At 44.9% G+C, this 15351-nt stretch overlaps 2 protein-coding genes across 2 annotated transcripts; one reads left to right on the forward strand and one right to left on the reverse strand.

The window, feature by feature from the left end:
• The first annotated feature begins 936 nt into the window (after window positions 1-936).
• On the forward strand, window positions 937-10848 carry LOC147062331 (monocarboxylate transporter 1-like). Its single transcript, XM_085910206.1, has 5 exons — window positions 937-1092; window positions 5201-5477; window positions 8112-8255; window positions 8335-9135; window positions 9824-10848. Exons 2-5 carry the CDS (start codon window positions 5261-5263, stop codon window positions 10099-10101), a joined length of 1440 nt encoding a protein of 479 aa, XP_085766332.1. The 5' UTR covers window positions 937-1092; window positions 5201-5260; the 3' UTR covers window positions 10102-10848.
• An 888-nt stretch (window positions 10849-11736) lies between these two features.
• Window positions 11737-14361, reverse strand: LOC147062332 (vasopressin V2 receptor-like). Its single transcript, XM_085910219.1, has 6 exons — window positions 14101-14361; window positions 13128-13373; window positions 12640-12786; window positions 12314-12554; window positions 12017-12232; window positions 11737-11939 (listed from the first exon to the last, which is right to left on the reverse strand). The coding sequence occupies exons 1-6, from the start codon at window positions 14359-14361 to the stop codon at window positions 11737-11739; spliced, it is 1314 nt and encodes a 437-aa protein (XP_085766345.1).
• Window positions 14362-15351: the final 990 nt, after the last annotated feature.

The following is a 15351-nucleotide window of genomic DNA, read 5'->3' on the forward strand; positions in this document are numbered from 1 at the left end:
AAGCATGGTCTGCCCTCCCCTAAATACAAACAATAAACACTGGCCAGTTGCCTAAGCAACTTTAGTGTACCTTCTCTGCATACTGTAAAGAAAAAGACTCTCATTAAGTTGGAGGTGCAGAAAGGTCATATATATATTTTGGTTTAAATGTAATTTTGAAAGTTTGGGCTTGTCGAACCCCAAGTGAATTTTATACATACATAAAATACGAATCTGTAAATATTTGAATGGCCCTGAGTAAAAAAAAAAAATGAGGGCCCAAAGTCAAAAAGGTTAATGACCGCTAGAGGACAACACAAAGGCTTTTTCTAGTGAAGGTCATATCTAGGCTGTCCTTGGTTTAAATCGACACCAAATGTACTCGCACCAGCGCACTTTACAGTCAGCACTTCTCTTTTGCTCACTAGCACTGAATGAGGTGTTCCTTTATTGTGCACATCTTCATTTTTCTTAACTCAAACCTGCATTGTTACGTCACCTTGCCAAGTGTCACCAGATGAAAACTGGCCTGTGACTATAATTATTTGTCATAGTGGTTGCAAATGTTCAGCTATTGCACTGTCACTATAAAAAAAAAGACATGTAGTTTTTTTCTTCTTCTTCGTATGAACACTCTTAGTTGAAATGGAAATATTTTTTTTTGTCAAGACCAAGACCATTAAAAGTAACCATCGTTCGGCTTGTCCCATCAGGGGTCGCCACATACACACACGCACACCGAGTTCCTGATTTATTCATTGATTTATTTTATTTTATTTTATTTATTTATTTATTTGTGCTTTGTGTACCGAACAAGTCAAGTCAGCTTGCTTGCTTATTTATTTATTAATTTATTAATTAATGTCATTTTCCTTTTTCTCCTTCCGTGAGATTTTGCCAGTTTGGAGAAACTAGAGGTTGCCGCGTTAGTGCGCATGCGCACTGACTGGCGTGATGTCATCCCCTCCAGTTATCCACTGACTCGGCAGTGCTCCACATTGGTCTGTCGGTACCGCGAGCACCTCCGAGCCAACCTTTGCATGTCGGGGGGCGTCCGTGAGAGTCGAGCATCGAACCGATCCCAAGGACACCGGCAGAATTCTCCACCGCGAGGTTGGTATGCATTCGATCGTTGTTTTGTTTTTTTGGGGGGTTGGTACGGCGGTGCGATGGCAAAGCGACACCGCACGCGTGGTTTTAATCAACACGTTAGCTAATTCGGCTTTTTGGAAAATTGAGTTGGCACGCTTTTAATGTCGCCTCGCCTCCACGCCGCGTGGAGTCTAACCTCAACCCCCCCAACACGCTTGATGGCGTGATGCTGCGGGAGCCCCCCCACACACGCACACATTCCCTCGGGCGCATCTGGTCAGTGTGTGGCCCAGCCTGCAGACAATCCCGTGGGTTCGGAACACGCTCTCATAACTAATGGAACTGTGATTGTTACATGTCTGTATGATCTGCATCACACTCTTCTTAGACGGCTTATCAGGTTACTATTTATTGATTTCCGGAGCATATCATAAAAAAACATCTACTCCAAACAAATGTTTGACGTCCATCTTAAAAAGATGATCTGAATGGGGTCAATAAAATGCACTTTTTGTCCTTCTCATCAAGACAAATCAGTGCAATCTATCTCTATCCTCATTTCCAATGAGCTGCAGAATGTGAAAGGACACAAGCAGCATGCATGGCAATTGCTCTTTGCATTTCACTCTGACAATCATCCACTCAATCAAAGCGGACTTGGGCCCCAACTCCCCGTTTGCCAAAGAGGTTTCGCGTGCAAAGAGAAAGCGTGTGTTTGTGTCCAAATGGACCGGTCACTTGTTGACCTTTTTGTGGGACTTGCGTGCGATTGTATTGCGTTGCATCACATGCTCCTCCCGGATGCTCACCATGATTGCGCAACCCACCGCAGTAGGCTTGTGAACTGACTCACGACTGTTAAAGCTATTCGAAACGGTTTGTTTAGGTCAAGTGAAAAAGTCTACACACTCCTTTGTTCAAATGCCGGGTTTTACGATCTTAAAAACATGAGGCCAAAATAAATGCTTTCAAATATTTTCCACACCATTAATGCGAGTCTTTGAAAAAGAAAATGATATGGCAAGCTGGGAAGTGCAATACAGGCAATCATTTTGAAATCATGGGTTCCAGAAAAAATGAAATGTGTGTAAGTTAAATGATTTCCTAAAGGTTTCAAGCTTTTGTTTCCTTTCTTTGCATGTTTTTGTCCGCAAATTTTGTTCATTTAAAAATGAAACAAATACGAAAGGGCAAAGTATTGTAAAACAATAAAAATTTATCAGGAGTGTTAAACTCCTTTTTATTGCCAACCACTTCATAGTTGTGCCTTCCTTCAGAGAGCCATTAAGACACTGACACCAAATCCACCTAAATCTCGATTTTACGCTGACTTAAAGTTGCAGATGTTTTTAGAAAGGGCCATGATTTGCATTCGTGTAATTGGACATTTACGGGCTTTGCCCTGAAAATGGCTGCCCTGCTTGTGTCTAATAAAAACAGTTGCATAAAAGAACACGGGCATGTTTTTGCGGCCAGCATCTCATGCCCGAGTGAGCGGAGACTCGCTGCCACGCGGGCGGACACCTTTGTGCCACACGCTCGGTGGGCAACTCGATCGCGCGGATTACTGGTGTGTCTTTTAGGATTAACAGAGCTCTGTCAACACAAGGTTCAAGAGATCACTTATGCTAAGCCGACTAGCATTTCATGGCCACTTAGCTCTTAATTGGTTCTAAGCGGTATCAGGGGTCCACTCTGAACTATTAATCTGACTCAAACTGAGTGAAATAGATACTCTTGTATGGTTGATCTGGTTGTTGTTCTGTCTGGTGATGATGGTGCATGAAATTTAATGAAGGCATTTCCACATAGTTTGGAAGTGTGCCAACGTGGCAAGAACCAAAACCCCAAATTTTGCAATCATCTCGACAAAAATTGGACAACATTTCTGGAACAAGTTCATTTTTAAATGAACATTGGAAGTGCCCACTATTGTTTGATTGAATCAAACAAATGAGTCGAATCGAATCGTTCCACTTTTCAAGTAAACCGTCCTTGAATATTTTTTGCTCCCCACATTTTGAAAACTATAATGAATGATTTTTTGTGGAGAAATGAACGTCCTGACTAAATAGACAATATGTCATCCTAATCTTTATTTCTGGCATTTCTAAACTGTTTACTGAATTAGGGGGGGAGGGAAAAATCAATTTTTTGCTAAATCACATGACGTGCTACTTTCCCCAGACCATGTGCCATTTTGTTCATCTAGCAAATGCAATCCTGGTTGCACCCTGTTAGATCAGCTTCTGCATCTCTGCCTGAGCAATTTGGTTTGCACCCGAGTGTTAAAGTATCTTTACTATAGCTTCACGAGAGCCCACCCATCGTTCAGGAGTCATTTTACGAGCAGCCGCATTTAATGACCTTCCTGTTTGCTCAGTTGAGTTCAGATGCAACTTCCCTCCTGGAGTTGCTTGCTGACAAGGGTGCAATATTGTATTCTTTTGTTTGCCGGTGTGCCTGTTGGGCTCCCGAATGGCTGGCAAAATTCCTTGAAAATTCAACGGGGAATTTTAGAAATACCATTGTGCCCCACCTTTGTTTCAAGTGTCACCCGCTATTGAATGAGCCGTACAAAAAAAAAAAAAAAAACACTCGTGCACCCGTCAAACAGGTCAGAGGTCGCATATTAGCAAAATGCTGTCTCAGTCCTGTCACTAAAACAACCTTCAGGTTTTTTCTTTGTTTAACTTCCTGCTTTATTCCCAATGAAAACTTCCAACTTGGGAAAGTCACAGAATTTCGCAACCCTAATGACTGCATTGTAAGTTACACTTTAGTTAAGCAATCATCGATGACGGCACGTGTTGTCTAATAGTTCATTACTGACTGGTTAGGCTGGTTGTGATTGCTCGGGATCAGCAACGTGTTGTGATTTGTCGCGTGTAGGTCTCGGCCACTGCTCGCTAGTCAACACGTTTTTCTCAAGAACAGGAAACGCGACCTGCGTTTGTCCACCCTGACCTGACGCTCCACGTATTCCCGCTCGGCTTCTTACGGAGGCGGACGGTTCCTCTTCGATACCGGTTGGCAAACTTTTTATTGCTTGTTGGCACGCGCCAGCTTCGTTTGGCCTCAGCTGCGGAACAGGTCAACAATCCGTGAGATGTCGGAGCAGAGCTTCATTGACACCGATGCAATGTTTGCACAAGCGTGTGAGAGCATTCGTGACTGTGCTAGGTTAGTGAGGTCGTGCGAGCGCACGCTTTTTGACATGTGCGCTATTCCCATCCCTTTGACACGAGTGAGGCTGCTGGAAAAAAAAAAAAAAAAAACTCTTTGTACGGGAAGTACTCCTACGTGCTGAGTTTGCATGATGTGGTTCGAGTGACATCATTCTGTTGTTGTTGGGTTTTTTTTTGGTCAGAGCTTTTCTTGTTTGCGGATAGCGTACGAGCCTCCGTGCAGGTTAAACGTGGCACGTAGATTTTTGCGAGTCTCCTGCAGACCATCTGCAACTGCCCGCAAGATATGCGCCAAGCATAGCAGCGTTAAGGCGAGCTCACCGAATGGTGCGAAATAGTTATCTTTGTTGAGAAAGGGAAGAGGAGCCCTTGGAGCTGGCAAGATGATTAGCATTGGAACACCATGGGGACCAGTCCAATTAATTTCTTGATGGGAAAGTGGTGGCCACTGTGACCTCTGGCTTGGCACAGTGGGATTTGTTTGGCACAGTTTTTACCCTTCCTGTTGCCACTTGTAAAATTTTTTTTTTTTTTTTGGGGCATGGGACCAGCCGTGGTTGGGAATGAAAGATGGGAAAGGAATTTAATTCCAAAAGATTTGAGTGCTTATTTTGACCTTTTTTTTTTTTCCCTGTCGCTTTGGTATGTAAAAACGACCCTATTAAGAACTTGACCCAAGTTTGTGGCAGTGTAATGATTGCTTAAGTGTGGTTGTTGACAACTTGATCCAGACTAAGTACCAGCACGGCCGTTAATTAATTACAACGAGAGAGGCCTTTTTTTTTTTTTTTCCCAAGCGCTGCCGCACATGCAAACTGTTGCAGGCGGATGTGAAAAGCAAGACTTCATCACAACATCCTGTGTCGGTCGTGTCGTTTTGGTGAAAATGCAGCCGACTAGTTTTGGCATTCCGCCATCAACCTTGCTCTCCATCTCCACAGGTGCTGCCTCCAGTCCAGATTGCATCTTTCCTCCTCGCCTCCTTCTCTTCGTGAGCAGATATGCCTCCTCCAGCGGGGGGCCCCACAGGATACACCCCTCCCGAGGGGGGCTGGGGCTGGGCCGTGGTGGTGGGGGCGTTCATCTCCATCGGCTTCTCTTACGCTTTCCCCAAATCCATAACCGTCTTCTTCAAAGACATCGAGGTGATCTTTGATGCCACGCCCAGCCAAGTCTCCTGGATCTCCTCCATCATGTTGGCGGTCATGTACGCAGGAGGTAAGTGGCACAAAGCTTGACAATTGCTTGCGCGTACCATAGACTTTTTTTTTTGCTCAGCAGACCCAAACACTCAGTGAATAGACTCTCCACTCACAACCCAGGCTGAACTTTACTCCTCACGCACATCCACAATTTGTACAAATATGTACGCTCAGTCAGGATGCTTAAAAATTCGGTGTACCTCTTTGACATCAATGACTACTTTCCTATTAGCCATGACTTTTTGCATCTTTGGAACCCATGGCGCCTTTTTCCAAACACATTGTGTAGCTGACAACTGTTAATAGGCCACAGGAAGAAATGGCTCAACCTTGACTTCCTTACTTGCAACAACAGCCCTTTTTTTTTTTTTTTTTTACAAGTATCGTTCTGGTTTGGATCTGGTTTCACAGTTCCCGTTATATATATATACGTACGTGCACAAGCCGCATGCTCACATCTGGTCTCTCAGTGAATATCTTCAGCCTCCAATGACTCGCATATGCTTTTATTCAGACTCAGGACGTAGAAGCTTTAGGGACTTCCAAGGAAAGAATAGAAGAAGGCGTACAAGGCATAACAGGAGCCAGATGTTGAAGCGCTTGGGGTTTTCTTTCCCTCCTCTTCTGTTCTCCTGGGCCACATAGAATTGGGTCTCCGGCGGGCGGTGCCTCTTTGGCCTGACAGGCATGGGAGGTGCACCAATGTGACATTTATGACTTGAACCTTGGAGTTATATTCCAAAGAGTGGAGCCTCTTAAATTTCAGGATTTTGTTTGCAGACAAAGGTTGTTTGTCGGCGGCCATCGAGTGGGAGTGCTGACCGCCGACTTGTGTTTCACTTCTCGTGGGTTGGGGGAAATGTTTTAATGCGCGGGATGTCAACGAAGAACGAGCCAGAGTAAATAAGAAATGTGCGAGCGTCTCTTATCAGCTATCTGCTTTTTCTTGGCTGGGTTCTCATACGACTCTTGTGTTTCCACCGAGGTGCATCCCCGCAGGAATAGTTTCGATTTTGATCAAGCAAAAGCCGTCCCAGTAGTTTACTCGGTTTCTCAAGCAGTGCCGGTGAGAAAACGGTCAAGTGATGGCTGGAGCGAGAAAGCGCTGTTGTTTATATAATCCCTCGGAGAACGCTCCTCACTGGCCTCTTTGTGTTTTGCCAGATAACAACAAAGAGCGTCACCGCTCATTTGTTACTGTGTGTGCGGGTCGTTTTTGTCCTCAGCCTTTTTTGGCTGTCGCAGCTCAGTTTCATCTTATTCTGTTGAATCTATCCTAGTTTTTTTTGTGTGTGTGTGAAAATGGATGGATGGATGATTTCTTTATTAAAACAAGGGAAAAGAAATTCAAAACAATCTGGAAAAAATGACTTAGTAAATTTTCCCTGACTGATAGATTTGGATGACTTTTCGTTCGTTCCTGAATGATTAAAACGTGTTTGAAATGCGCGCATTCTAAAGCAAGCGTGAGTGGCCCGGCCGCGCTTGTACTTTGCATTCGGTGGCCTGCAGGGCCGGTTACTGTCAATCCATGTGAGAGTCCATTCATAGCCAGCTTGGCACGCAAGAGAGACACGAAGGATGTTTTGCCTCCAGCCCTCCTCCTCCTCCTCCTCCTCCCGTCAGTGCTCTGCTGTCGTAATCAAACTGAGCTGACTTGCATTCCAAATAGTATGGATGAGATTCAACGGGTTAATAAGGTCTCCATCTTCTTGGACTCTGATTGTCAATGCAAGCAAGTGATGTTATGCAAATTGACGTGCATACAACGGTAGCGCCACCCGTTGGTAAGAAATGAAGGTGCTTTTTTGGGGGGGCTGGATATGTCTAATGCAGGAATTCTGCTTTTCTATAAATCACATTTATGTCATATTTAATGCCAATGCACCCAATATTTCATATTTACTCCATATTGACTTTTCTTTACACTTAACACATTATATTTACTTCATATTTAATGTCTTTAATTCTATTGTCCCATATTCACATTGTGTACTGTTTTCATCCCATTTGACATTGTATTCACCTAAACGAAAGTTGCAAATCTACAAATTCAGTCTCTGCTTTTGCTGTGGCTTAAGATAGGTGGTATAAAAGAAAAATTTACGTCAAGTTAATTTGACAGACACTAAAATGAACCTGCTAAATTTGTGTAATTAACAAAAAAGTGATTGTTAAAGTGTGGTACATTGGCTCCCTCTTGTGGTACCTTTGAAGGAAATATTCAAACTGCAGAATGTTACATAGCCGCTTCAACTTTTTTACATCGCCTTGGTTAAGTCGTACAGTTAAGTTGTATTTAATATTTTCCTGCGCTTTTCTCATGTGAAATACATTTTTATAATATCATTGAAGTACCTTATTAGTTTTTTTTCTATGACCCATTGTTAATATCCACAAAATTAGCTGGAAAATATATCAAGTCTATAATAAATCAATTTTATTCTTAAAAATGTCACAATTCTTTTCCATTCCCAATTTCGCCGACCACCTGCAATACCGCCATAGACCACTAGCGGGCCGCAGACCACCGGTTGACAATCCCTACTTTATTGGAATAAAGCCTTTGCTTTGTTTCTAAAGAACACATGAGATGCATCGATTGTGTAAACAAATGTAAAGTTGTGATCGTCTCTCTCTGTGTCATCAGGTCCAATCAGCAGCATCCTGGTGAACAGGTTCGGAAGCCGACCTATCATCTTGATGGGCGGCTGTCTGGCAGGGTCCGGACTGGTCGCCGCCTCCTTTTGCAACACAGTGCCGCAGCTCTACTTTTTCATCGGCGTTGTGGGAGGTGGGCGCTCGTATCCAGTCGCTCGTTCCGCTCCTGACTTGGCTAGTGGCTTCATTCATAGTTTGAAATTCTTGTCCAGGATTGGGACTGGCGTTTAACCTGAACCCGGCCCTCACCATGATCGGCAAGTACTTCTACAAGCGCCGACCCATCGCCAATGGCATCGCCATGGCCGGCAGCCCCGTCTTCCTGTCCACGCTGGCGCCGCTCAACTCGTGGCTGTACGACCAGTTCGGCTGGAGAGGCAGCTTCCTCATCCTGGGGGGGCTTCTGCTCAACTGCTGCGTGGCCGGCTCGCTCATGCGCCCCATCGGACCCCGGTCGCCGCCCCCCAACCCCGGCGCAGAGGCCGAGCCCAACGGCAAGGCGCGCCCCAAGAAGACGGTGCTGCAGACAATCAACTCCTTCATCGACCTGACGCTGTTCAAGCACCGCGGCTTCCTGCTCTACCTGCTGGGCAACGTCATCATGTTCTTCGGCCTCTTCGCCCCCCTCGTCTTCCTCTCCAATTTCGCCAAGAGCAAAGACATCAGCAAAGACAAGGCAGCCTTCCTGCTGTCCGTGCTGGCCTTTGTCGACATGTTTGCTCGGCCCTCCATGGGCCTGCTGGCCAACACCAAGTGGGTCCGACCTCGCGTGCAGTACTTCTTTGCCGGCGCCGTCCTCTACAACGGCGTGTGTCACGTCTTGGCGCCGTTGTCCACCACCTACACGGGTTTTGTGGTGTACGCCATCTTTTTCGGATTCGCCTTCGGCTGGCTCAGCTCGGTGCTATTCGAGACTCTGATGGACCTGGTGGGAACGCAGAGATTCTCCTCCGCCGTGGGCCTGGTCACCATCGTGGAGTGCGCCCCTGTGCTACTCGGCCCGCCGCTGACAGGTACGACACGCCGGCGCTCCACTCAGTCTTTCCGATTTAATTCAAGACTTGATCATTCGTTAATGGCCGTTTAATCAAATACGTGATAAGCGAATCAAACTTTTCACCATGATGTCACTTTGACTTCCGGCTACTAAAAACTCTAATTGTACCACTGATCAGGTCTTCTGTGTCATTTGACCAACACAGAACTGTTGGAACAAGCTTGAATCATTATTTTTCATGGATGTGCAACGGGAGGCTGGCAGGCCGGCCCCTTGATTATTTATTATTATTTTTATTTTTTTTTGCTTTTGGGGGGATTATTTTAAAAGGGTTAATGAACTTTTCACTGTATGTTTTCGATTAAAAAAAAAAGGAACACAAATGGGGTAAAAATCTAAATATGAACAAATATTTCAAAGGAAAAAAAGAATTGGTGGGTTCTAAACTGCAAAAATGTATGGTGGCTAGTTTAGGGATTTTTGTCAATCACAAATTGCATTTTTTTCTTTTTTTTCTTTATGAAAATCTTGAAAAAAAACAACAACTTTGGGGCAATATCCTATGGCGCAAACCCAACTTGCATTTGTTATGATTTTCAGTTCAAATCAGCGGTCAAGTGTTGTGGCACCAGGAGACATTGTGGTAACTCTGGCCCCCATTTCCGAGCTGATACGCACCTGTTTCCTCTCGCCCTCCCTCGCAGGAAGCTTCTACAACTACTACCAACACTACGACTACACGTACATCTCGTCGGGCGTCATCCTCATCGTGGCCAGTCTCTTCCTCTTTGTGGGGATGGGTATCAACTACAAACTGTTGGAGCGAGAGAAGAAGAAAGAGGACAAACGTGAGCCGAAGGAGGAGCAAGACCCCATGCTGGACTCCGCATCGCCCGCCAAGGCCAACGCGGACGACGAGGCCGCTACGCCCGACGCCGTCAAACTACAGGAGGATTCCAAGATGGACGAAAACACCGTGTAGGAGCGGAACAGACTCGGGAAGACGTACACACACACACGGCACACGCCATCACAAACACACACGTTTACGTTACGGACTTGCACTGCGCTCACATCCTTTTTGTTTCTCGTGTGTTATTGATGTGCCTGTGGAAATGTTGAGGAGAGCACACAGATTCATCACTTTGAAGAAGATGTCACTCTCAGGGTCTTCAGCTGCCGCCGCCCGAGTGTATGAAAGAGTGTTTGGACTAACACGCTGAGCTGCCACACGTCCATACGCAAACACACACTCACATAGAGGTCTTAACGGGGTTGTGTTTCCATGGCAGACGTCGATATTTTGTTGGTTTTGAAGCACACACGCGGCCATGAACAAATATTTCATCTCAAATTATATGGACAATCTGATTGGATGGAATGTGCGTGTGTGTGTGAGAGAGAATGGTGCGCGAGTGTGATGGTTTTTACATTTCACTCTAGAATGTGTCAAATCCGTGACGGTTTCTTTTAGCAGCAGCAGTAGTAGTCATTTTGTGTCATCTTTTCTTTCAAGCTTAGGACAGGACTGTTGGTTGCCAGCAATATATGATGTTATTAAACATGTGCCAAGAACATCTTGAATTCCAATCTGCAAACACCAAAACCAGCAAGGGAAGGAATTTCCTCTCAAGCAAATCCTAAATATATGATCTATCATTTATTCCCTTGTATTAACCACATTATATTTGTGAATTTAAACTTTGATCTTTCTTCTTGACCTCCTCGAGTTGCTGTCAACCTTTCAATTTCTTTTTTGGCAGATTCCCAACTTTTATAAGCGAAAAATGTCATGGGACCAAAGCAAACAAAAAGCAATCAAATAATGATGATCTTGTCACGGTCTGGAATGCGGGCTTGTTTACTTTTGACACAAAGCTATCGTTCTGCTGCGGGACAATAACGGGTGGATTGACAGGTCATTCATAATTTCTTTCATTTGTCATATCAGCACAAATATCCTACCTGTGTCATGTCCTCGTGTTGTACTGTGCACACCTCGATCAAAATGCCAATTTAAAAAAAGACAACAACACACCATTAGTTTTAAGTCCAAGTGCGGTAGCCAAAGAGATTCCCCTTCCTCATAATGCACCGTGCGAGTGATTAAAGACAACTTTCAACACTGCCCGCCCGGATCAAAACACAAAACTTGAAGCCTTTTCATGGTGAAGAGGGGCACTTATGGTAACAAATAAGTTGTGTGTTTTTATTGTTTTGCATTCCAATGTTTCATTCTTGAAGGGTCTGGAAAACAGGCTGTGTTTTGTTTTCAATTGTCATACTAATTAGTTGAACTGTGATATTTTTATGATGGCAGAGTGAAGGAATTTTGAAGTATTTTTTAAAAGAATGTATCATTGGTTCTATTGTCAGACTAAAAATGGGGCGCTGGGAAGGTAAGGTCCCATTCAAAAAATAAAAATAAAAACCTTTCATGTAAAACCTATTAAATGACATTCAATCATTGGTGACAACGTATCATTGAAACATTTTGTCATGCAACTACGTGGAAAGGAAAAACTAATCTGTGCTTCAGTATCACATTTATTAAATCTTCACCTAGACGTGAGGGTGGGTGACCGTGAGGTGGCCGAGGAGCATCCGATGGTTGACGTCAATAGTTGGAGGCGTGCGTGGCAGTGGAGTCGTTATTGGGGAGTGAACCTCGGCGCTGCTTTGCGTCCTTGCCACAGCGTACCAACAACAGCAGCACGCCACGTAACTCAGGTAACACGCTGCTCGAGAAAGCCGAGTAGATCCACGGGTTGCTGCACGAGTTCAGGCTGGCCAGCAGCATCAGCAGCGTGAAACTCGCCCCTAACCAAACACACATGCTGTGAGTGAGTTACTGTGTGTGTGTGTGTGTGTGTGAAAGTGTAGCCAATAGTATGCACCAGTCTTGGGTGAGTGGGGGTCCCAGGCTGCCCACAGCTGGACACTGAAGAAGGGGGCCCAGCACAGTGTGTAGACGAGCACAATGACCACGCTCATCTTGACTGTCTTGGACATGGCTGCCATCACCTCTCCTCCTCCTGCTACTCTGGAAGTAGAGCCTTTGGCTTTTGGTGCAGCGCAGACAGTAGGGGGCGCTACAGGCTGTTGGCGGCCCCCTGGTAGGCACAATTCAATGTTTTTTTGTTTTTTTTTAAAGACAATTGGAAGCAGACATTTCTATGTGTTGCGGTTCTGACCTGTTTGCAAAGCCATGTGAGGATGTGTGTCAGGATGCAGATGTCCAACGTGATGCTGGCTGGTGGATACGATGTTGAAAGTGATTGGTGGAACATCAAGAGAGGAGCTGGACCTTCCTCCTCCTTTTCTGCGTCCTCGACTTCTCTGGTTGTCCCATCTGGAGGGAGGAAATGAGGAAGCCAGCGCACGGTGCTCTGATTTCAGATACAGATTGTTGCGGATCTCCTTGAAGATTCGGACCTGAAGGAAAAAGGTAGTAGGACATCCACGATTATGTTTTTGTACGTATGATCTTTCTCCACGGCTCGGCACCTGAGCAACTCACCTGACACACAACGATTACGAGGACAGGGACGACAAACACGGCCAACGTCATCCACGTCACGTATGCCTTCAGGCCCCACGACTCGGCAAAGTGGCCCCAGCATTCGTACACCCCCGGGGCCACCTCTGAACGGGAGAAAATGAAAACCTAGAGGAGGAAAACAAGAATGTAGAATGTTGTTGTTGTTGTTGTTTTTGCTTTGGCTTGTGTGCGCAAATTTGCGATAGGAGCGCTGCATGTCTGTAGTGAACTCATCTCCAGCAGCTCTTTGGCAAATATTGAACATTTGTTCAAAAAAATAAGGGTTAAAGCCCTTTGATGCCACTCCCAGCTGAAGTTTACTCTACCACTTCATGTGAAACTTGACTCTATCTTAATGCAAAATGTCAAAAGTCGTGGCATTAAAAAACACAAGTGGTGAAGCAACACGTGTAGATTGACAGCATCACCATATTCACAGACATATATTCTTTATCCCTCGCGCGTACCTGTGGTACACTGAGTAATGATGACAGCCCCCAGGCCAGCAGTATGAGGGTATTCCATCTGTGGGTGGCCCAGCTGCGGTGTGCCAGCAGGGGGCAGCAGATGGCATAATGGCGATCTATCGTCATGGCGACGATCATGTAAGAGGACGCAAACATCCCGAGCACTTGAAGGTACTTCACCGAGCGACACAGGAAGTCCGGACCAGGAAAGAGTCCCCAGGCGTCCCACACCAGCTGCGGCAGCACCTTCACACGCAAAATCAAAAGACAATGCTGACAAGAGTGAGCATAGTTGCAGCTCCAAGGATGCGAGTCATCATGACAAATAAAAGTAAAATAATATATATATCATATTATTTTCCTGCTGATCTCTATGAATAACTATTTTCAAACATTTTTATTTTCAAAATCGCTGAAATGGTACATTTCCGCTTCAAATACAAAACTTTGTTTTGCCGATGGGACCATACAACCGCAGTAAAAGGTTGAGGCAGGTAGTACTGTGCCGCACTGAAAGGGGGCGTACGTGAGTCAACAGGTGATTAATGCTGCTCCATTTGTTTTTGTTTTTTTGTCACTTTAACTTGTTTTTGTAGGGTAGGCAACTTTGTCAATTGAGTATATTGATTCTTACCATGTCCCTTGTAAATACCTTTTTTGTAACCTCACTCCTGATTTTCTGTACTCCACCACAACAAAAACATTCAAGCAGACAAAGGTAGCCATTTCATTTCGAAAAATCTCAGCAGTCCTTCAAACAACATCCCAAAAAGTATAAAGGGAGCCAGCCATTTTGAACACTTGAGTCTGGTCCGTAAATGGTATTTTGTACTGACAAATCTGAATTTTGCCATATTTTGACATTGGTGGTCTTGGTGCAATTTACTTCTAGATGTTCCCAGTGATAAATACAGGCTTGTTAAACTTTTTTAAATTGATGGTACTGACATGGTGTGCAAGGGGAGAGCGTCACCTGGAAAAGCGCCACCACCAAGTCGGCCAGACAGAGATTGAGCATGAACTGATGCAGCGGGTTGCGGTGGCGCCGGTTCCGCCGCAGCAGCACGACCAGTACCAGGCCGTTGCCAAGCAATGCCAGAACAAGGATGACGGTCAGTACCGTCACCTCTGCTGCGGCCAGCAGAGCGTCACGCTGCCACGCCGTGTCATTGCTGCCCAAAGGGTGCCTGCATGCGTTGGGTGGGTCGGGGTCTGTTGCCATGGAGACAAACATGCTGGAGAAGAGGTCATCAAGGTGAGAAGAAGGTAAAATTGTGTTACAAACAACCATCCATCAGTCATTCTTTTGGGTGTGCCTTTTATTGTTCTTTAGTAATGTTCTTTTCCCTCGTACTATTGGTTCTTTCGGAAGATGCAGTAAGTAATAAAAGTCCATGTCTAAAAGAAATCATTCTCAGGGTATTATTTGGGAAAGGCCCAAAATAGTTTGATTACTTGTCAAATGAAGTCCTTCATCAAGTGAAGGCAAATAAACCTGTCCGGTTGTGGTCATTTTACCATGTTTGGTGTTTTTTTGATCTCGTGATGTTTCAATACCAATTTCTCTTATTTTAAAACCAGTGCTAACTGAACCAAGAATTTTATTGGTTGTCCATAAAGTATTGAAACATTGGAAAGGTTTCCAAACTAAGTTGACCTGACAAGATTGTGTTGCATTTTAGGTTCATCTTCCATTTTTCCACAAAGTTCGGTACGCTTTGTGAGCTTTTTTTTTTAGTAACTTGACTCCAAGAGCCGAGACTTTCTTTGGGACACGTAGAAGTGTCCACACGATGGAGGGGCCCTCTCCGCATGCCTCCGCGATTGTGTGTTGGAGTGTAAACAGCCGAGTAAACATGTTTCCTATATGTGATTGTCTGCTCATTATTGGGATCACGGAAGCGCAGCATCAACACATAAACAGCCATTATCTTCTAATTGTGCTTCCTACATGATTCCGTATACACTGCCCAGTACTGTCATACCCAGGAGGTGGTTCTACAGAATCAGCCATACTGGGAGCTGATTCATGAACCTTTTTCTGCCCACCAGAGAATAAAAGTATTCAATACAAACAGGGAGACTGTTTGATTTGCTTTCTTTGGTCATGTTCTCAGCTTCACGTTCCAAGATCAGCAATTCAAGTCAGGTTCAGTCCCTCAATCTTATTACACTTTTTTTTTGTTTAGTCCAAAGAGCAGTAGAGAATTGTAAGCGCCAAACC

Source organism: Syngnathus leptorhynchus, chromosome 1 (genome assembly GCF_054491065.1).
Source record: "Syngnathus leptorhynchus isolate UIUO chromosome 1, UIUO_Slep, whole genome shotgun sequence".
Taxonomy (NCBI): Eukaryota; Metazoa; Chordata; class Actinopteri; order Syngnathiformes; family Syngnathidae; genus Syngnathus; species Syngnathus leptorhynchus.